The sequence below is a fragment of the Rissa tridactyla genome, chromosome 3 (genome assembly GCF_028500815.1).
Source record: "Rissa tridactyla isolate bRisTri1 chromosome 3, bRisTri1.patW.cur.20221130, whole genome shotgun sequence".
NCBI classification, from domain to species: Eukaryota; Metazoa; Chordata; class Aves; order Charadriiformes; family Laridae; genus Rissa; species Rissa tridactyla.
Genome location: NC_071468.1, coordinates 125,983,202 through 126,003,339, shown reverse-complemented (window position 1 = coordinate 126,003,339; position 20,138 = coordinate 125,983,202). Strand labels below are relative to the sequence as shown.

Genomic DNA, 20,138 nt, shown 5'->3' with positions numbered 1-20,138 from the left:
GTCCCTAGGCATCCTGGCTTCGGCAGAGCCCACCTTTCTTTAACTGATTTTACACCTTATTCCACTTTTTTCTTTCCCAACGCTTTTTCTCCCTGCTGGGATCCTCCCAAACAATCCCCACCCAATTACTTTTCCCTCATCGGTCCCCGGGCTGCTAAATCCGTACCTAAATTTTACATTTCCAAGGCACCATCAGCCCAAAGCGGTGCTACAGGCAGAGTTGTCTCCAGGAGGGGCCGCGTCCCATCCATGACTCCCTTCCACCCTTCTGCTTCACACCAGTTCTATCTCATTCCCAGTACGGGCTCCCTGGCCAGCTTTATCTGTAGCCTTGACTCCCCTGCCTCATGCTATGTTTCTCATACCAGAGCAGAATAACACCATTTTTTTTGCTCCCTGGGTATCTGTGCCCTTGAATAGTTTTCACTTTTCTCCCAGTCCCTATCAGGGCCCCTGCCCAGCTTCAGGGACGGGCGATCCCGCGGGACGGCTCGCTCCCTGTACCCCTGGGGTACAGCGGGATCCACAGGGCAGAAATGCCAACAAAAAGGCCCAAGGCTGGGGCGGGGGGTGGGGGGTGGGGGGTGGGAGGCAGGGAAAGGGTTTGGGGCAGGGATGGGCAGGGGAGCGGCAGACACCGCTCGGCACATCTCGGCTCCGGGCTCCCGGGACCACCGGGAGCCTCTAATCACAGAGCAAGTGGGCGTCAGGGGTCCCAGCCCCACGGGGCGGGGTGGGGGGGCGGAGGGCAGGAGAGCCCTAAACCCCCCACCCCGCACTGGAGTCACTGTGTGTGGGGGGGCGACAGTCAAACTGGACGGTCACTGCATGGGTGGGGGGGAGTCGTGACCCGATGAAGATGCCCCCCCCCCAGCAGCAGCAGGGGGGATGAAATGCGGAGGGGGGGTGGTGGGGGGGGGGGTGGTCCGGGCCGGGAGAGGCTCGGAGAGGGGGCAGTGGGGCGGGGGAGGGCCGTGCCCGGGGGAGGGCCCTCCCCGGCGGCCGCAGCCCGCCCCGTCCCGCCCCGTCCCGCCCCGCCGGGTGCCCTCGCTGCCGCCAGCACCGGACGAGCCCCGGTACCGGGATGCCGCAGGCGCACGCCCACGCCCGAGCCCCCCTCCGCTCGTCGCGGCGGAGGGGCCACTGCAAGAGCTGCCTCCCGCCCTCGGCAAGGTAGGGACACTCCCCCCCACCCCCCCACCCCCCGCGGCGTGCACGGTACTGAGCACCCCCCCGCCATGCACGGGCACCGGGAGGCGCCGGGGTTCGGATACCGGGGCTGCCCCGTGGGCTGGAGTCCGGGCACTGGAGTAGCCCTGGAGGTAGGGGGTCCGGCCCGGGAATCGGAGCGCCCCCGGGAGCGGGAGTCCGGGGCTACCCCGGGCGGGCGCTGGGGGTCCCGGGTCCGGGGCTACCCCGGGCGGGCGCTGGGGGTCCCGGTCCGGGGCTACCCCGGGCGCTGGGGGTCCGGGCACCGAAGCAGCCCTGGAGCTGGGGGTCCCGGTCCGGGCACAGGAACAGCACCGAGGTTGGGGCACCGGGGCTACCCCGGGCGCTGGGGGTCCGGCCACGGGAGCATCCCAGGGGCTGGAGGGCCAGGGCTGGGGGGCCAGGGCCGGGCACCGGTGCATTCCTAGGGGTGGGGTCCGGGTCTGGGGCAGACCCTGGGGCTGGGGGTCCCGGTCTGGGACTGCCCTGGGGGCTGAGAGTCCCGGTCGGGGCACCGGAGCGGGGGTTTAGGGCCGGGGCAGACACAGGATTGGGGAGCCAAGTTCTGGCGCCGGGGGCGAGCACCGGGGATCCCGGGCCGGGTGCCGGCGCTGCCCCGGGGTCTGGGGGTCCCGGTCGGGGCACCAAGGGGTGAAGGTTCTGCTCTGGGAACCGGGGGAGAGCACCGGGAGTGAGGGGGGGTCCGAGCACGGGGGCGGACCCGGGGCTGGGCTACGGGACCACGGCAAGTCCCAGACAGCATCCGGTCGCCCCCGGGCCCTTTCCCGCGGCCCCGCCGGAGCCTGCCCGCCCTTGGCGGCTGCCAGTGGCCCGGGACGGTGTCACTCAGGCGGGTGGCTGCCCGGGGAGGGAGCTGCGGGGTGAGTCACAGGCAGGAAACCGATTGCATCAGGAACGGGGCTGTTTTTCCAAGCCGGGGCTCCCGGAAAGCCCCAATCCCTCCATCCTTCCATCCCGTCTCTCCACAGTGACATGGAGAAGGAAGCCAGACCCTCAACCAGCAGCTCAGTGGCCTCGGCCTCGTCTTCCACGGCCACCTTCAAGGAGGAACTGCTGTGTCCCATCTGCTACGAGCCTTTCCGTGAAGCCGTGACGCTTTGCTGCGGCCACAACTTCTGCAAGGCCTGCGTGAGCCGCTCCTGGGAGCATCGGCACCACGTGTGCCCCGTCTGCAAGGAGACCTCCTCCTTCGACGACCTCCGCGTCAACCACACCCTCAACAACCTGGTAGAGATGATCCTCAAGGAGGAAGGACAGTCGCAGGGCCGGGCGTCCGTCCTCTGCCCCCTGCATCAAGAAGAAGCCAAACTCTTCTGCCTGGAGGACAAGGAGCTGGCGTGCTTCGTCTGCCAGAGCTCCAAGCAGCACGAAGGGCACAAGATGCGGCTGGTGCAGGAGGTGGCGGCGGATTTCAGGGTGAGGGATGCTCCGGGAAGGGTGGGGGGGGATAGATGGCACGGAGACGGACCCCAGTGTCTGGAGGGGTACAACCCACGCAGGCCGTGGCACAAACTTGCCAACGCACGGCTTTGGCTCGTGCCCGGCGTGGTTGTGCCTGCCGGCGTGCCGGGATGAAAGATGCCACGCTGCCGAGGGTGCGTCCCCCACGGGAGTGCCCCTGCCGCATCGCCGCCCCACGCTCTCCCTGCCTAATAATTACCCAGGGCCACCCCATCCCCTGGGGGCACGGCCCTTTGCCCTGCAGGAGGGGGGAGCGGGGTGATGCTCCCAGGGCTTTGTCCCGGTCCCCGCCTTTCCTTGGCTCGTTCACCCTCCGCTGGGCTGGATTCGGCCGCGCTGGTTGTTGCAGCAACTGGTTATTGCAGCAGCGCCGCGGGGTTGGGAGCCTATTTGGGATGGGACCCCGGGGGGGAAGGTTGCACAATTCCCCCAGCCGGGGAGGGATGCGGGATGGGGAGGCAGCCCCGAGCCCCACGGGGCAGGACGGGGCCGTGGCTGCGCGGGGAGGAGGAAGAGGAGGAGACGGGCATCCTGCCAGCACCCGCCGCGTTTCCCGGCCTGACTCAGCCCGCGGGAAACTGGCCAGATTTCAAATGTGGCGGGGCGGCCGCAGGGCTGATGTTTCGCAAGGCTTGGCCGGCTGCCGGGGGCAGGCAGGGGCTTGACGGCGCGGCCTCAGAAGGGCTTAAAAACAGAGGGGGAGGATTCGCCGTGGAGCAAAGCTCCTCTCTGCCTCGCTGCTTTGAGCCATCGCGTCTGGTGCGGACACGATGGGTCAGCGTGGAACTGACCCCAGAGCTCGGCCGCCGGAGGGGAAAGGGTGGATTGAGCAAGGATCCTGCTTAACCTCCTCCTCCTGGGTTTGGGGCTCTTGTCTTTCCGCACTGGGAACCCCGGGCGTAGGTTTGCGAGGGTGCTGAAGGCATGTCCTCCCCGCAGGCCAAGCTGAAGTACATGGAGACCTCCCTGCGGGATAAGGTGAAGGATTTCTGGGCCGTGCATCGCTCCTACGAGTCCATTTCCAAACACAACCAGGTGCGTGGTACCTCCTGGCGGGCGGGCAGGCAACGGGCCTGATCCTGACACATGTGTGGACATGTACGCACATGCATGTACACACCCCGGGCAGGAATGCGGCTGGGAATGGGGTGGAGCGCTGCACCCATGCTGGGCTGCTCCGCCCCTGAGCGGGAAGGGATGCTGGAGGGGAGGAAAGGACTCGGATGGGGAATTGGGGACCAGAGGGATGGGGATGGGGCTGCTGTGTCAGCTGGGACGCGTTGATTTTGGGAGGGCAGCGTGGTCCCGGTGAGTTCCTGAGCTGTGGAGCTGGTCGGAGGGCTCCAGAGGAGCGTTTAAGTGGATGGATGGGGGGGGAGCCAAGGGGAGCCGGGGGCTCCGAAGGGAGGTGGTCACGTCCCCATATGGGGCAGGTGGAAGAGGTACGGTTGGAGGAGCGGATCAGGAAGGAGTTTGAGAAGCTGCACGACTTCCTGCGGGGCGAGGAGAAGGCGCTGCTGGCCCAGCTGCAGGAGGAGACGCGGCACAAGCGCGGCCTCATCGAGGGCAAGATGAGGCGGCTGGCGAAGGAGAGACAGGCCCTGCTCAACGAAGCCCTCCAGCTCCAGGCGGACCTCAAGGAGGACGACTACACCTTCCTCATGGTACGGCCCCGCCAGGGTGCTGCCCCGTACCCTGCGGGGTGTCACCCTCGCTGTGGCACCCTCCTGCCCCTGCCGGGGTGCGAGCAGGGCGCTGGGTGATGCTTTGGGCATTTGCAAGCCCCCGTGACCCCCCCGTAATTTGGGATCTGATGGCCCGGTGTCTCCTTCTCTTTCAGAGCCACAAGAACCGCAAGCGCAGGTAAGTCCCAGTCCCCGATACGTCCCCTGCCTGGTGACACTGGGGGCTCGGGGCCACCCCCTCCATGGGGCTGAACAGGGTCTTCTGCAAGGTCTCTGCCCCAACTGAGTTCCTGTAGCCCTCTGTCCCCTCTTGGTGCTCCAGCAGAAGGCGGTGCTGGGGGTCCCCGAGGCCAGGCAGCACCCCAGGGTGCCTCCGGGCAGGATGGGGGTCCATCCTGACACAGAGAAGCATTGCAGGTCCTGGGGGAAGCGTTAAAACCCTGATGGTGGGGAGAATTTGGTACTGGGACCCTCCTGGGGTGATTCACCACCTTCCTGGGGTGAGAGCAAGCTATGGGGAAAGCCCACGAGGAGGTGTGGGGTGCTGGTGGGGAAGTCCCTTCCAAAACACAAGGTGCCAGGAGACCCAGCCCAGACTCTTCCTCCATCCTTGACCCGTCTCCGTCCTCTGCCCCTGCCCAAGGATCGCCTGCACGGCCGAGGAGCCTGAGGCTGTGCCCTCAGGGATGCTCCTCGATGTCGCCAAGTACCTGGGCTCGCTGCAGTACAACGTGTGGAAGAAGATGCTGGATACCATCACTGTAGGTGAGGTGCTGGGCCTGGGGGACACGTGGGTCCTCCCCAAAGGGTGGTTGTCCCAGGGCTGGTGGATGAAAAGCTGGCCATGAGCTGGCACCGTGCGCTGGCAGCCCAGAAACCCCCCCGCAGCCTGGGCTGCATCCCCAGCAGCGTGGGCAGCAGGGCGAGGGGGGGATTCTGCCCCTCTGCTGCGCTCGGGGGAGACCCCCCTGCAGTGCTGCCTCCAGCGCTGGGGCCTCGGCACAGGAGAGACACGGAGCTGTTGGAGCGGGGCCAGAGGAGGCCCCGGAGATGCCGGGAGGGCTGGAGCCCCTCTGCTGGGAGGACAGGCTGAGAGAGCTGGGGGGGTTCAGCCTGGAGAAGAGAAGGCTCCGCGGAGACCTTCCAGCCCCTGCCAGTCCCTCAAGGGGCTCCAGGAAAGCTGGGGAGGGACTCTGGAGCAGGGAGGGGAGCCGTGGGACGAGGGGGAAGGGTTTTACACTGGAAGAGGGGAGATTGAGATGAGCTATTGGGAAGAAATCCTTTGGTGTGAGGGGGGTGAGCCCCTGGCCCAGGTGGCCCAGAGAAGCTGTGGCTGCCCCATCCCTGGAGGGGTTCAAGGCCAGGTTGGCCGGGGCTTGGAGCAACCTGGGCTGGTGGGAGGTGTCCCTGCCCAGGGCAGGGGGTGGCACTGGGTGGGCTTTAAGGTCCCTTCCCACCCAAACCATTCTGTGATTCTATGGCTAAAGCAACCTTTGCATGGGGCAGCCCCAGGGGTGGTGGGTGCAGGAGAGAAGAGGAGCATGGAGCAGCCATGCCCACAGCTGATGAGCCTTGGGGAAGAGAACTGGAGAGCACAGAGGGTGCTCTGGGGCACTTACACCCCAAAAGGGAAGCACTGGAGGGTGCATTTCTCCGTGGTGAGGTGGGTTAGGGAGGGATGGATACCTTCAGGGCCGTGGTGCCCCCTGTAAGCTCATCCCTGCAGTGAGCCAGGCTCCTAACACGCATGTCCCCACCACAGTCCCCTTCAGCTTCAACCCCAACTCCGCGGGCTGCTGGCTCTCAGTGTCTGAGGACCTCACCAGCATCACCAACGAGGGCTACAAGCTGCTGGTGGAGAACCCCGAGCGCTTCGCCTCGGCCCCCTGCATCCTGGGCTCCCGCGGCTTCTCCACTGGCTTCCACACCTGGGAGGTGGACCTGGGTGGCATCACGAACTGGCGGGTGGGGGTGGCCCGGCCCTGCGGTGGCACCCGCTGGAGCTTGCACCACGATGCTCGCTCCGGCTTCTGGTACATCTACCACTTGCCTGGGAAGGACAGCGAGACGTGCCAAGCATCCAACCTGGCGCGTTCGGAGGTGGTGGTGGGCGACCTGAGGCGGATCCGGGTGGAGCTGGACTGCAACGAAGGGGAGCTTTCCTTCTACGACGCCGACGCCCAGACCCACATCTACACCTTCCACGAGAAGTTCGGCGGCACCGTCTTCCCTTATTTTTACGTGGGGGCGCGGCCGGAGGGCACGCTGCCCAAAGCGCTCCGCATCTGTCCCCTCCGGGTCCGCGTCCATGAGGATGTCCCCGTCTAGGGGCCACCATCTCCTGCTGCCACTGCCTCTGCCTGCATTTGGGGTTCTCCAGGTGCTTTATTTCAACTTTCCTTTGGAAAAAAAAAAAAAGGGGGGGGCAAAAGGTATGTATGTATGTATTGCTTCATTTTTTTTTTTTTAAATCATTAATAAACATGCGGCTGTTCTCGTATGGCTCCGCACTTCTCTGCCTGAATTGCCCTGGCTCCTTTCCTGCCCCTCTCCGTCGTGGATCAAAGCTGAGAAGGTCTCGGGGAGGTGCCGGGGGGCTGGAAATAGTAAATTAAATCACCTGGGGGCTTTTCCAAGCTTGTACGAGCGTTGCAGCTTGCAGGGCTCCAAGTCTCCCTGCGGTGGGTGAAGCAGGGGACGGTGACTTTTGCCCACAGACCTTGGGGACGGCGAGGTCCCGCACGGCCTGACAGATGCAGGCAGAAGCGTGCGTTTCCCCTCGGCAAGAAAAACCATGAAGGGGGACATCCTTGAGAGTAACAACCCATCTCCTCCAACCCTTCTCCCTGCGGCTTTTACCCCTCCGAGGGGCTTTTCCATAAATCCCCAGCTCCGGGACTCGGGGGATAACGCGCGGTTGGTCTTTGGAGGTGGAGGAGGGGGCTCGGAGGTGGGATGAAGGGAGTCAAAAAAAACCCACCCTCTGCCACCCCGGGCTGGGTCCAGCCCCATCATAACGTGCCAAAAAGGCTTTTTCCTCCATCCTGGTGAGCGCTGGGGGTTGAAAGGTGGTGGCCTGGGGACAGGGAGGGTGCCCGGTGGGCCACGCTGCCCGGCCGGGACCTCGCTGGCGGGATGCCGCTATTAGCGGCTGGTTTCCATGGTTTCTCGCCATCTGCATAGGATGCTCCTTAGGAACGAGAGCTGGTGGCGGAAAAACAAAAGGGAGCTGACGGAGGCATGCGGTGCGGGGGCGACCCCGGGGGTCCTCTGCCTCCCTTACGTCGGGTGACGTTATCTATCTCCAGCTGAGCAATCCCCGGATACGGGGAAAGGAGGAACACCGGCCCGAGCATCCCATCTCCCTCCCTGCGCCGCGTCCTGATGCTGCCCGTCGCCTCCCAAAAAGCTGGCGGCGCCTGGGAATTTGGGCACCCTGCAGCCAACTGAGGCACAATTAAGGCGTTATTTGGGAATAATAAAAAGCCGGCGAAGCTCCTTTGAGTCGCCAGGGCTGGAGCAGGACGAGGAATTTCTCTTTGCCAGGCCCAAAGGGAGCGTTTCCCTCCCGCGGCTGCCAGAGCAGGTGCCTGGCGTAAAAACGGCAATAAAGGGTGAAATGAGGCATCGCTTTGGATGGCGAAACTGAAGCGTTTTGTGAAAAATTGCTTTGCAGGAGGCAATATGAATTAATGAACTGCTCGGCTCCCCAAGCCTCCGCGGGTTTTTTTTTTTTAGTGTAATAAATGGTACCTGCGTCTCCCCCTGAGCTCAATCCCATCCCCACAGGGGCAGAGAACCGGCTTTAAGCGGGGAGTTAAACCCTGCAGCCGCGGGTGGTGTCTCCCCGGGACTGAACGTTTGCTCGCGCATCCGACATTGGAGCACAAATTTGGGGGAACCTCCCATAAGGAACAGGCGGGTTTTCCCTGGGACCCTCCTCTGCAGCCATCGCATCCTGAGATCCCACCCGGGGACACGCTGGGTACCGGCAGGACCTTTTCCAGGCTCAAACCTTCCTCCTCGCAGCAATCAGAAGGATCTCATAAATCATTATTATTATTATTGGTAGCACTAGCGTTTTTTTAGCATCGTTTTTGGCGGCTCCTCAGGAGGATGGGGATCGACAGCATCCAGGATGCTCGGGATGCCCACCCCCATCCACCCTGGAACCCCTGGTCCACGGGTGTGGGGGGGGAAAGGGGGCGTGAATCCAAGCAGGGGAGGGCTGGGGGCTGCTGCAATGAAGCCCCCCCCCCCCCCCCCCCCCCCACACACACGCCCCCCCCCCCCCCCCCCCCATCAGACTGTACTGAACCCCCCCCCCGCATCTCCCCCCCTTGATTTATAGGGACGGGCGATATTTCGGAGGAGCAGGCGGCTCTCCCATTGGCTGGCAGCCCGGCGATGATGTCATTTCTGCCCAATCCGGGGGAGGACAGCACCTTTTCCCCGCCTCCCTCCCCCCCCCCCCGCCCCCCCTCGCCCTCCCTCTCCCCGGGTACCAGCCAGCGCCGGGGCACGGCGCATCCCGGAGCGATGGGGACGAAGTGGGGGGACACACACACCACCCCCCGCCAACAAAGGAGGTTTCCCGGGGGGTGTGGAGCCCTCGGGCAGCCGGGGGGGATGCAGGGTCCTGGGGACACATCCTGCACCGGGTCCCCAGCGCTGGGGCAGCCGGGGGGATGCAGGGTCCTGGGGACACATCCTGCACCGGGTCCCCAGCGCTGGGGCAGCCGGGGGGATGCAGGGTCCTGGGGACACATCCTACACCGGGTCCCCAGCCCTTTGCCAGCCCGGGGGATGCAGGGTCCTGGGGACACATCCTACACCGGGTCCCCAGCCCTCGGGCAGCTCGGGGGGGATGCAGGGTCCTGGGGACACATCCTGCACCCGGGTCCCCAGAGACGGGACAGCACAGGGGGCATGCGGGATCCTGGGGATGGGTCCCACACCAGGTCGCCAGACCTCGGGTAAGTTGGGGGGGTGCAGGGTCCTGGGGACACATCCTGCACCGGGTCCCCAGCGCTGGGACAGGCGGGTTGGGGCTAAGCCCGTGCCCTGGGAGTGATGGCCGGGATCTGCTCCGGCTCTTCCCAGGGCCAGGAATCCTTCGGAAGACCCAACCCCGTGGGTCTCCTTCCTTGAAGGATCTGGGGATGCTGAACCTCTGGGGGGAGGCTGGAGTTGTCCTGAGAGAGGAATCCAGGGGGAGGGGGATGCAGAGCCCACGTCCAGACCTGCAACCCCCCCACCCCCAGCACAGTTGAAGCGTGGGAAAGGGCTTGGCGGGGGGGGGGACATCATGTACCCTTAGGTCCTTAGGGTCTCCCTTGGGTGCCGCGTCCCTCCCAGGACACAGGGGCCCTCCCGCATGGCTGTCCTTGTGCTCCAGGCCCATGGACCACAGGCTGCAGATGGGTCCCATGGCGAAAGGTTCCCCCCATCTCTCCCACCCCCCCGGCCTGTGCCGGGAAGGGTTTGGACGCTGGTACTGGGATGCAGAGCAAGTTTCCCGAAGCCAGCATGCTGCAGCCATGGGAGGAGGCAAACCCTTCACCTCCCATGGCCTCCTCTGGCCGCAGGGTGACCCAGCTGGAAAGGGGAGGTGACATCCCCTGTGTGACACATGGTGGGGCATCTATGACACATCCCAGTGAGACTCAATGGCGCAAGGCTTCCCTCTGAGAGCATCCTCTGCTGCTGGGGCTCTTTCTCCCCCCAGCATCAGCCTGGCTCCATAACCAAGCTCCCCCCAAGCCACCTCCTGCCGTGTCCCACCCCGGAGCTGGGGACAGCCCCACGCCAGGCTGACACCCTGGGGACGGGTGGTGGCCTGTGGCAGCCTGCAGTCCCCATCGCCCTGGGGAGACCCAAATCTCCTTGGCCTCCTTTTTCCTGCGCCGCCTTTATTTTAGAGCAGCACGTGCTGCCGGAGCAGAGCGGTCCCCGGGAGGCTCTGCGGGGTGGAGGGTGACAGCCCTTAGGGGATGGTGGCCACCAAGCGTCCCCAGAGCCACAGCCTTACACAGGGGCTCCAGGAGCTCAAACCAAGCTCTTTCCCCCCCAAACGCTGATCCTGTGGAGCTGGGGGACAAGGAGGCACAGATGTGTCACAGATGTGACCCCCCCAGGGCTCCCAGCGTCTCCTCCAGCTCCAGCGACCACAGCCAGCCATGCAGGTAGCCTGTGGCCATCAACATGGCGGGGCAGGAGGGGTTTGTGCCCTGAACCAGAACCCGTGGGGAGCTCAAAGGAGCATTTGAGCAGAGCCCCCTGCACCCCCACCACGGGGTGTCACACATCCCGGTGCCAGCCACGGCGGGGACCGTCCTGCGGCCACGTGGGTCCCCACAATGGCTCTTTGTCCCCCACTTGGCTGCTGCGCCTCGACTCTTTCGTCCCCTTGGCCCCCTCGGTCTCGGGGCTGTGCTCTGTCCCCTCTGCACCTCCTCGCGTGTCCCACGGGCACCCAAACCCTGCCGAGCTTGGGGCGGGGGGGGTCCTGCACAGAGCTCGCTCAATGCCCCACCATCCGAGAATCTTTCGGGAGGGACGCCTTGCCCCGTTAAGTTCCACCGGGATGTGTCACAGACACCCCACCACGAGCTGCGGTGTCACCCAGGCGCTGTCACCGGTTTCCAGCTGGGTCACCCTGTCCTTCCCCGTGTCCTGAGGCCACGGGCTTTGCAAAGCCACCCTAGATTCGTTTTCCAGGGCACGGGAGGGGGGAACAACCTCCTCCCACAACTGCCCTGATGCTCGTGGCGTAACGGTGGGAACCGGTGCCTAAATATACCCGCACGGTTCCCCGGAGGTGCCGGGCTCGTGCTCGCCGTCAGACGGAGCCGTCGGTGATAAATAGGCCGGGACAAAGCGGAGATGGGGAAAGGAGAGTCGGGTTTTGGGAAGGACACAAGCCTGAGAGATGCCCTGGCTCTGGCGGGGCTCCCCGGGGACCCCCCCACTCGCCCCGGCGTCGCACCAGAATAGTTTCAGGATCTGGGACTCGGCCTCTCCGAGGTCCCATTGCCCGGTTTGGAGGAGGAAAACGGGTCCTCACGTGGCTTCGGGGCTGGGAACCGGTCACGCCAGGCTTGGGACACGTCCCGGGAGGATGGAGAAGGCACCCCATCGCTCCCCAGTACGGAGAGGACACCCCACATCCCGCGTGGGGTCCAGGGAAGCGGAGCTGGGGGGGGTTGTCCCCTTTGGAGCTGCCACCGGGGCTCTGTTAAACCCTCCCGGTCCCCTTCTTTGTCACTTTGTCCCTCTCCAGCTTTGTCCTGCTCCATCAGAAAGCTGGAGCTTCCCTTCCACCCTGCGCTCAGCCCTTTCACCCCATCGTCTTCCCCCCAGAACCCCCCCAAAAACCGCTTTTTTGGGCCGAATCCGGCCCCTTACCCACCCCCTCCCCCGCCTTTTATAATTTTTTTTTTCCCTCCCTTTTTTTAATGTCCTTTTTTTTTTTTTATCTCTCCCCTAGGATTTTATTAGAAAAAAAAAATTAAAAAAATTAAAAATATCGGGTTTAATTCTTAATTTTTTTCTCCTTTTTTTTCCCCTTTTATTTTTTTTTTTATTTTTTTTTTAATTTTTTTTTTTTTAATTTTTTTTTTTTCGGGCCCAGCCCCGAAAATAGCTGCTGGGCGTGATGTCACCGGGCTGGTCCCCGGTTCGCACAGTCCCCCGGCCAATCAGGGGCGGCGGTGCTGCTGCGCCAATCGCCGGCCGGGGAGGTGATGTCATTTAGGGGGGGGGCGAGGGGAGGGGATGGAGGGGGGAGGCGCTGGGACCCCCCCCCGCTCCCGCCCCGCCTGGGATGCTCCGCGCAGACCCCCGCGCCCCGCGTTAAATGAGCCCGGAGAGCGCGGAGAAGCAGCCCGAGGTCCGGCGGTGGGGTGAGTGTCCTGATGGGGGGCGAGAATTTTGTTTAATATGTGTGTGTGGGGGGGTGGTGTTTTTTGGTTTAAAAGTTTTTGGGGTGGGGGGGAGGATTTTTTTTTTCCAGGGGGTCCCTGGATGTCGCTCTCTGGCCGCGACCCCCCTCTTTGTGTCCCCCAAAACCCCACCACATCCCTCCAGCATTCACCCTCCCCCCGGCTTGGGGCAGCCCCCAGCCCACCCCCGCGCTCTCGCCCCTTTTTGGGGTGGTGCTCCCCCCGCCTCATCGCCACCCACCCGAGCAGGAACGGACCCCCCCCCCCGGCGGGGCTTTTGCCATCAGCCTGGGGGTCTTTTCCCCCCCCCCTCCTCCTCTCGACAGCCGAGACATCCCCCCCCGCGCCCCCTTTTACCTCCGCACCCCTCATCCTGCCCTGCCACGGGTGGTGGGGGGGGGGGGGTGGGGTGGGGCGCCCCCACGCTGCGGGGATGCAGGGATGGAGCTCAGCATCCTCCTCCTCGCCCCCCGCATCCCCGGGGGACGCGCACCACCAGCGTCCTCGGCAACCCCGGGGGGGGCGTCGCCTCCCCGGGACACCCACCCCCCCCCCCCCTTAAAATGGGGTGCGGAGCCCCCCAACCCCACCCCGGAGGGCAGGACCGGGCTGAATTATTGATGGTGGCAGGATGCTGGCGGAGGTGACCCGCTCTCAGCAGGCGCTGAAATATTTATTCCAGGGAGGGGGGGCGGAAAAACGAGGGGGAGGGAGGGAGGGAGGAGGCGGCTGCCATCCTGCCTCTCCCCCGGAGATGTCGGGGGGGGGGGAAGCATCCATCGCTCGCCAAGCTTCAAGGGAGGCAGCCCCCTCCGCCTCTCCATCCCTTCCCTCCATCGCTGGGGGCTTCTCCCAGGGAAGGGGATGGGAAATGGGGCGAGGGGGCGGGGGGGGGAGGGGGTCCCCACCGCCTCGGTGGGGGTGTGAAAGGGGGTCCCAGCCCTTTGGAGTGGGATCGGGCCCCCTCCCTGCCACGTGCGCCTCGCTGGGAGCAGGATCGCTCCCGCAGCCTCCCCGCCCTGGGGGTTTGAGACGGGTTTTCAGCCTGGGGGGCGGGGGGGGGACGGTTTTCAGCCTGGGGGGGACAGGTTTAACCTGGGGGTGACAGACCCCCAACCACACCCTGCTCCCCTTGGGCTGGGCGTACTGGTTTGGGGTGGGGGGGGGGGGCAACGGGGCTGGGAGGCAGAGAGGGAGGGGGCTCAGCACGGGGAGGGGGGGGTGGGGGTCTTCTTGGAGGAGCCTCCAAACGCCTCGACCAGCATCTTCATCCAGCGAGGAGGAGTGGGGCTGGTGGCCAACCTCCCCCCCCGCCTCCAACTCACCCCCACCCCCAATTCCACAGCTGGTGGCACCCCCCGGAATGGACCCACCCCATCCTCCTCCCTGTTTGGGGTCTGACGGGGGTGGTGGTGGGGGTGGTGTCTCTGCACGGACCCCATCCTCCTCCCCGCTTTGGGTCTGATGGAGGGGGGGGGGTCTCTGCACGGACCCCATCCTCCTCCCCATTTTGGGTCTGACGGGGGGGGTCTCTGCACGGACCCCATCCTCCTCCCCATTTTGGGTCTGACGGGGCGGGTCTCTGCACGGACCCCATCCTCCTCCCCATTTTGGGTCTGACGGGGGGGTGTCTCTGCACGGACCCCATCCTCCTCCCCATTTTGGGTCTGACGGAGGGGGGGGTCTCTGCACGGACCCCATCCTCCTCCCCATTTTGGGTCTGACGGGGGGGTGTCTCTGCACGGACCCCATCCTCCTCCCCATTTTGGGTCTGACGGGGCGGGTCTCTGCACGGACCCCATCCTCCTCCCCATTTTGGGTCTGACGGAGGGGGGGGTCTCTGCACGGACCCCATCCTCCTCCCCATTTTGGGTCTGACGGAGGGGGGGGTCTCTGCATGGACCCCATCCTCCTCCCCATTTTGGGTCTGACGGAGGGGGGGTCTCTGCACGGACCCCATCCTCCTCCCCATTTTGGGTCTGACGTGGGGGGGGGATCTCTGCATTTCCCCCTCCAGCCAGGGCAGGAACGCCTGGAAGAAAGGTTTTTGTGGCATGAAATGCATCCAGGTCCCCCCGCCCCCCCCCGCCCCAGCGAGCCCAGGGAAAATGAGGAATTGGGGTGATAATGGAAGGAGCGGGGGAGGGATGGGGATGGCAAAGGCTTTGGCTGCCTGCCTGCCGGGCTGTCGCAGCTCCGGGCACAGCCTCGTGTGGGGACACGAGCCACCGGAGCATCCCCACCGCGCTTGGCAGGAGCCACCCGGAGCAAACCCAAGGGGAAAGCCCGGGGGGGGGGGGGGGGGTACAACCCTGGGAACCCCCAAACTCAACCAGCCCCCGCTCAGGGCATCACCCAGAAAAGGGGGAGCATCTCCGGGGTGGTGCCTCCGTCACCCTGTCCCCGTTTTGTCCCCATTTCCCCCCCTCCCCGGCAGCTGCGGGGGGGTTATTTGAATGATTCCCCGCGTCTGATGCCGGCAGGACGGGGGACAAGGGGTGGGGATTTCTCGGGATCCCCCAGTTCCAACCGGGTCGGGGTGTGTTGCGGCTGCGGGAGCTGGCAGTGCCCTGGCAGCCCCAGGATGCCCACGGCAGGGAGGGGGGGGGGTTGTCCCTTCCCTGGGGGAAGCTGTGAGGATTTAAGAGTCCTTATTTTTAAAACGGATTTATTTATTTTTTTTTTACCATTAGAAACAAAAGCCGTGGATAATTCCAAAACCCAAATTCAGCCCCCACTTTGGCACAGCCGGGAAGGGCATTTCCACCCGGAAACCGCCTCTGGTGGCGCCGACATCCCGTCTGTGTCCCCAGAAACCCTGGGAAAGGGGGACAGCCTGGGATTATCCGGGCCTTAATGAGGCTCTGGGTGTTGCCGCCCCAACGCTGGGTCCTGCGCTCGCCCCGGGGCTCTGCACCCCGGGGATGGGCGGGGGTCCCGGGATGCCCCCACGCCTGACCCACAGCCACAAAGACCCCCGGAGAGGGTGCCGGTGGGGTGTGGGAGAGGGTCCCGGTGCGTCAGCCCCCCTGCGTGTTTTCTGGCAAGGGGCGAGCTGAGGACTGGCGCTCTCTAGACACGAGCTCTGTGTGTGTGTGTGTCCCCATCACACCAGCGTGTGCCCATCTCAGCGTACCACCACGTGCCCATCACACCACACCAGTGTGTCCCCATCCCGCCAGCACGTACCCACCACATCCGTGTGCCCATCGCACCGCTGTGTCCCTCACACCTCACCAGTGCACGCCCATCACACCACACCAGTGTGTCCCCATCCCAACAGCACGTACCCACCACATCTGTGTGCCCGTCACACCAGTGTGTCCCTCACACCACACCAGCGTGTGCCCAACCCAACAGCACGTCCCCATCACGTCTGCCTGCCCATCACACCGGTGTGTCCCTCACACCAGTGTGTCCCCATCCCAACAGCACCTCCCCATCCCATCACACCAGTGTGTGCCCATCGCACCAGTGTCCCTCACGCCACACCAGTGTGTTCCCACCTCACCAGCGCATGCCCATCACACTACACCAGCGTGTGCCCAACCCAACAGCATGTCCCCACCACATCACACCACGTCTGTGTGTCACTCACACCGCACCAGTGTGTTCCCATCCCCATCGCATCACACCACACCAGCGTGTCCCTCACACCACACCAGTGTGCTCAACCCAACAGCACGTCCCCATCACATCGCACCAGCGTGTGCCCATCGCACCAGTGTGTCCCTCACACCACACCACACCAGTGTGTGCTCAACCCAACAGCACGTCCCCATCACATCACACCAGATGGTGCCCACCACAGCAACCCCAACCTGTTCCCAAGGCCATGCGTGGGCAGATGTCCCACTGCCTGCAGGGGACAGGCAGGGCGAGGGGATGCCCCCAGCCTCTGGGACACCCCACGGTGGGCAGACATGGGTGGGCAGGGCCAGGGGATGTCCCCAGCCCCAAGGACACCTCACACTGAACCTGTTCTCTCTCTTTCCCCCAGGAACGCTCTTGCTGCAGACGCCCAAGGATCTCCACGCCATGACTCTGGCTGGTACGGCACCATCGCGGGGCTGCGCGTGGGGACAGGGGGACAGCACGGTTCACCCATGCCCATGAACCCAACCCTGGCACCTACCCCATGCTGGGGCACCCCTAGTTTGAGTGGGGCCCCATCCAACCCCCGCCCAGGGCTGGCCCTACCCCGGGCTAACCCCTGCCCTGGGACGCTCACAGCACCCAAGTGGTGACAGGGGAGGGCTCGTGCGTGTGGGGAACACACCAGGACAGACACCACCCATGTGGCCATGAGTAAAACACGCCCCCCTCCCCACCCCCCCTTCATGCCTCAGTTTCCCCTTTGCACACCTTGCTTCCCCCCACCCAGATCACTCTGTTTGCAATATCTGGGCAAACTTCGGTGCCAGCCACCGCCTCCGTCCCAGCCCTTCCCTGGCGCGTGGCAGCCCCTGCCCTGGACACCCGGCAGGACCCCCCCACACCCCTCTGACCCCCGTCCCACCATCTCTTCCCAGCTTACAAAGAGAAGATGAAGGAGCTGCCCCTCGTCTCCCTCTTTTGCTCCTGTTTCCTCTCGGACCCCCTGAACAAGCCGACGTACACGTATGAAGGTAGGAGCCTGCTGCCCGCCCATGGACGAAGGATGCACACGGATGGTGGGGGAGGCAGACACCCCCCACCTTGGTACAAGCACCCCCCCCCCCGCCCTCCACCACGGCTCCGCTGCACGAAGCGCCAGGCGTGGGCTCGGTATTTTTAGGCAGACGGCGCCGGGTGATTCAGCCTGATTCATGTCGGCGGGTCCAGAGGCGACAGCGGCGACGGAGGGGGATGCCCAGCCTCGGGGGGGCTCTTCCCGGCCAGCTGCGGGGGGATCTGGTCTTCACGGTCCCATTCCCAGTCCTCAAAGCAGGGCTGAACGTTGCCCTGCTTGCTCGCTTCTCCCTCGAGGGGCTGCCCAGCCCCTCAGCTTGCCCAAATATTCCCAGCTCAGCCCCCTCCATGGGTGTCTTGAAGTCCCTGCCCCAACCCACGACGTTGGGGCTGAACCGCAGGGGTGCATTCGGGGTGTGCGGGGATTTGGGTGGAACCCGTGGGGACTGGGGAAGGTGGTGGTACATTGAGGGGGCTGTGGGACCCCGGGATGGTTTCCCACTGGAGTGGGATGCACCCGTGCCGGCGGTCAGCCCGTGCCACTCTCCCAGCAGACACGGTAGACCTCACCTGGTGCGTCATCTCCGACATGGAAGTCATCGAGCTCAACAAGCGGACCTCGGGTCAGTCCTTTGAGGTCATCCTGAAGCCCCCATCGTTCGATGGCATCCCCGAGTTCAACGCCTCCCTGCCCCGGCGCCGCGACCCATCCCTGGAAGAGATCCAGAAGAAGCTGGAGGCAGCGGAGGAGAGGAGGAAGGTAAGTCCAGCAACTCGCGCATGGTACCGCAGCAGGGGGACGTGCCATGGGGACACGCCACCTTGCACTTGGGGTGCTCAGCAAGGTGCACCCACCTTTGGGGACGTTGCTGAGTTTAGAGGGGATGGTTTTGGCCAGGAGGGTAAGGAACCCATGGTCCACATGGCCATCGTGTCCGCTTTGCCCACGCAGTACCAAGAGGCTGAGCTGCTGAAGCATCTGGCGGAGAAGCGGGAGCACGAGCGGGAGGTCATCCAGAAGGCGATCGAGGAGAACAACAACTTCATCAAAATGGCCAAAGAGAAGCTGGCACAGAAGATGGAGTCCAACAAGGAGAACCGCGAGGCCCATTTAGCAGCCATGCTGGAGCGCTTGCAGGAGAAGGTGAGTGCATGGTGGGGAGGCAGGGGGGGATGAGCTGGGGCACCGGTCCAGGAGGGTGTCACAGGACACCTGGGCACCCTGCATGGTTCTTGGGGTGGCATTTCCCCTTGGGGACACCACCAAAGCGGGGACTCCCTCTTCCCTTCCCACCATGCAGCGATATCCAAACACAACGTCCCACCTGGGGTGGGGGGTCCTGACCAGGGACCCACAGAGCCTGACGTGTCCATAGGCTCACGAGCGGTTGGTGGGTGGAGAGCTGGGACCCGTATCTTGTCCGCAGACATGCAAAGCCTTTGCTTTCCCCGTGTCCCACCCTAATGGCCTTGACCCACCGCTGGCAATTTTTCCACCTCCCGGGTGGTAGACCTTCCCCTGGCCCCTTCCCCAGAGGCCATGGAGCCGTCAGCTCCCCGGCGGAGCTGGAGGGGTCCGTGCTGCCATTCTAGGAGATGCTTCCACCCTGCCAGCCTGTGCAGACCTCTTCTCTCTCCCCGAAGCAGGTCTGTTCCCAACCTCAGCACGGAAGGTCCCACCCTCACCACCTCCAGCTCCCTCCAAAACATCCCTTCTGCAAGGAGCTCGCCCAGTGCCCTTCTCCAAACGCCTCAGCTAGCCTTGGGTCAGAGGCAGAGAGCACGAGATAATGAAGGACAATCCGAGCTAACCCCATCTCCTTGGGGCTCCCGGTCCATCCCGTCTGGTTGACGTCTACCTCCTAGCTAGAGGGCGAGGACAATCTGTCCCTGAGTGCCTCCACAGTCCTTAAAACACCCCAGAGGGGAGGAGAGGACGCTGTTGACCCATCGGTGGTGTCCCTCCGGGGATGAACCTCGCAAAACGCCCTCGTGCCTTCGAACCCCTCCGAAGCCGCTGGCCCGCCCGTGGGGACCCCGAAGTCCGTCCAGCTAACGCGTGTCCCCCCCTCCTCCTTCCCTCCTACTCCCCCACCCCCCTCCCACAGGACAAACACGCGGAAGAAGTGAGGAAAAACAAGGAGCTCAAGGAAGAAGCCTCCAGGTAAAGAGGCGATGGTTGGACTGACAGCTCCGGGGAGGTGGCGGAGGCTGCCGCAGCGCAAGGTCGGATGGTGGAAGGGTGGACGTTCCTCTGCTTTCTTTGTTCGTGAATGTAAAGAGTTGACCAGTGAAGCCATCCTATTCGTTTCGGGGAGGGTGGGGAGGGAGGAGAAAGAAGGGAGGGTGGGCGGGAGGGTGCCGGCTTTCGGATGCCCACCTCCTTGGTGGGTCTCATGAGCCGCCCGTCAACCAGGTCCGGAGGAGACAGCCGAGGGCTGGCGAAGCGGCAGAGGTGCCCCCCTGGGGAAAAGCCAGGGGGGACAGAGCGGGTGGGGAGGGAAGAAGTGGGGGGGAATGTGCGTCGTGTGTGACTTTAATTTGGTGCTGGGCAGGCAGGGCGGGCAGGTGAGCATCCCTCCGGCTTCCTTCTTCTCCTCCATCCCACCCCATCAACGGGCAGCGGCATCTCTTGGTGTCCCTCCCTCCCTTTTTCCTGCCTGGACTCAGGGTCTCTTGCCCAAACCAGGCGTTATTTGCCCATAGACCTTACAGAACCACTTTGGGGAAGGGGGAGAAGAGACATCCCCCCCCATTGGAGGTGGTTAGAGAGTGAGGCTCACTTGCTCCAAAGCCTTTATCCAGCTGCAGGAGAAGCCGATGATCCTTTTCAAGGGCGAAGTTAAAAAGCCCCGTGACTTCCCAAAGAGCTGCTTTTTTTTTGTAAGAACCTCCTGAGAATCATCTTTGTGGGAACTCTTGGATGAAATCCTCTTTCCTGCTGTCGAGCAGCTGGAAAGCCCTCAGCTTTTAGAGGTGGTTATTTGAAAAGGGAGATCACCCCCATGGAGAGCAAGAGCAGGAGAGGAAACCAGGGCAAGGCTGTGGAAACCATGATGGAAGGGATGGGGAAGAACGAAAGGGAAAGAGGAGCTGGGGGAGCCCAGGCTGGAGATCCAGAGGTGGGATGGAGATGCCTCTCTGGAGA

General features: G+C 64.1%; 2 protein-coding genes across 7 annotated transcripts; both read left to right on the top strand.

Annotated features, from left to right (window-relative positions):
• Positions 1-1,051: 1,051 nt before the first annotated feature.
• TRIM35 (tripartite motif containing 35) lies at positions 1,052-6,888 on the top strand. The gene is made up of 7 exons (XM_054195525.1): positions 1,052-1,173; positions 2,199-2,646; positions 3,631-3,726; positions 4,125-4,355; positions 4,532-4,554; positions 5,020-5,141; positions 6,139-6,888. Exons 1-7 carry the CDS (start codon positions 1,085-1,087, stop codon positions 6,702-6,704), a joined length of 1,575 nt encoding a protein of 524 aa, XP_054051500.1. The 5' UTR covers positions 1,052-1,084; the 3' UTR covers positions 6,705-6,888.
• A 5,270-nt stretch (positions 6,889-12,158) lies between these two features.
• On the top strand, positions 12,159-19,283 carry STMN4 (stathmin 4). 6 transcript variants are annotated; one of them, XM_054195573.1, is made up of 6 exons: positions 12,159-12,280; positions 16,320-16,370; positions 16,852-16,947; positions 17,545-17,750; positions 17,943-18,134; positions 19,099-19,283. In XM_054195573.1, exons 1-6 carry the CDS (start codon positions 12,235-12,237, stop codon positions 19,156-19,158), a joined length of 651 nt encoding a protein of 216 aa, XP_054051548.1. In that variant the 5' UTR covers positions 12,159-12,234; the 3' UTR covers positions 19,159-19,283. The 6 variants fall into 6 exon arrangements, with proteins under 6 accessions (XP_054051548.1, XP_054051547.1, XP_054051546.1 ...); XM_054195572.1 differs by having other exon boundaries at positions 17,542-17,750; XM_054195571.1 differs by lacking the exon at positions 19,099-19,283 and adding an exon at positions 18,638-19,052.
• The last annotated feature ends 855 nt before the right edge of the window (positions 19,284-20,138 follow it).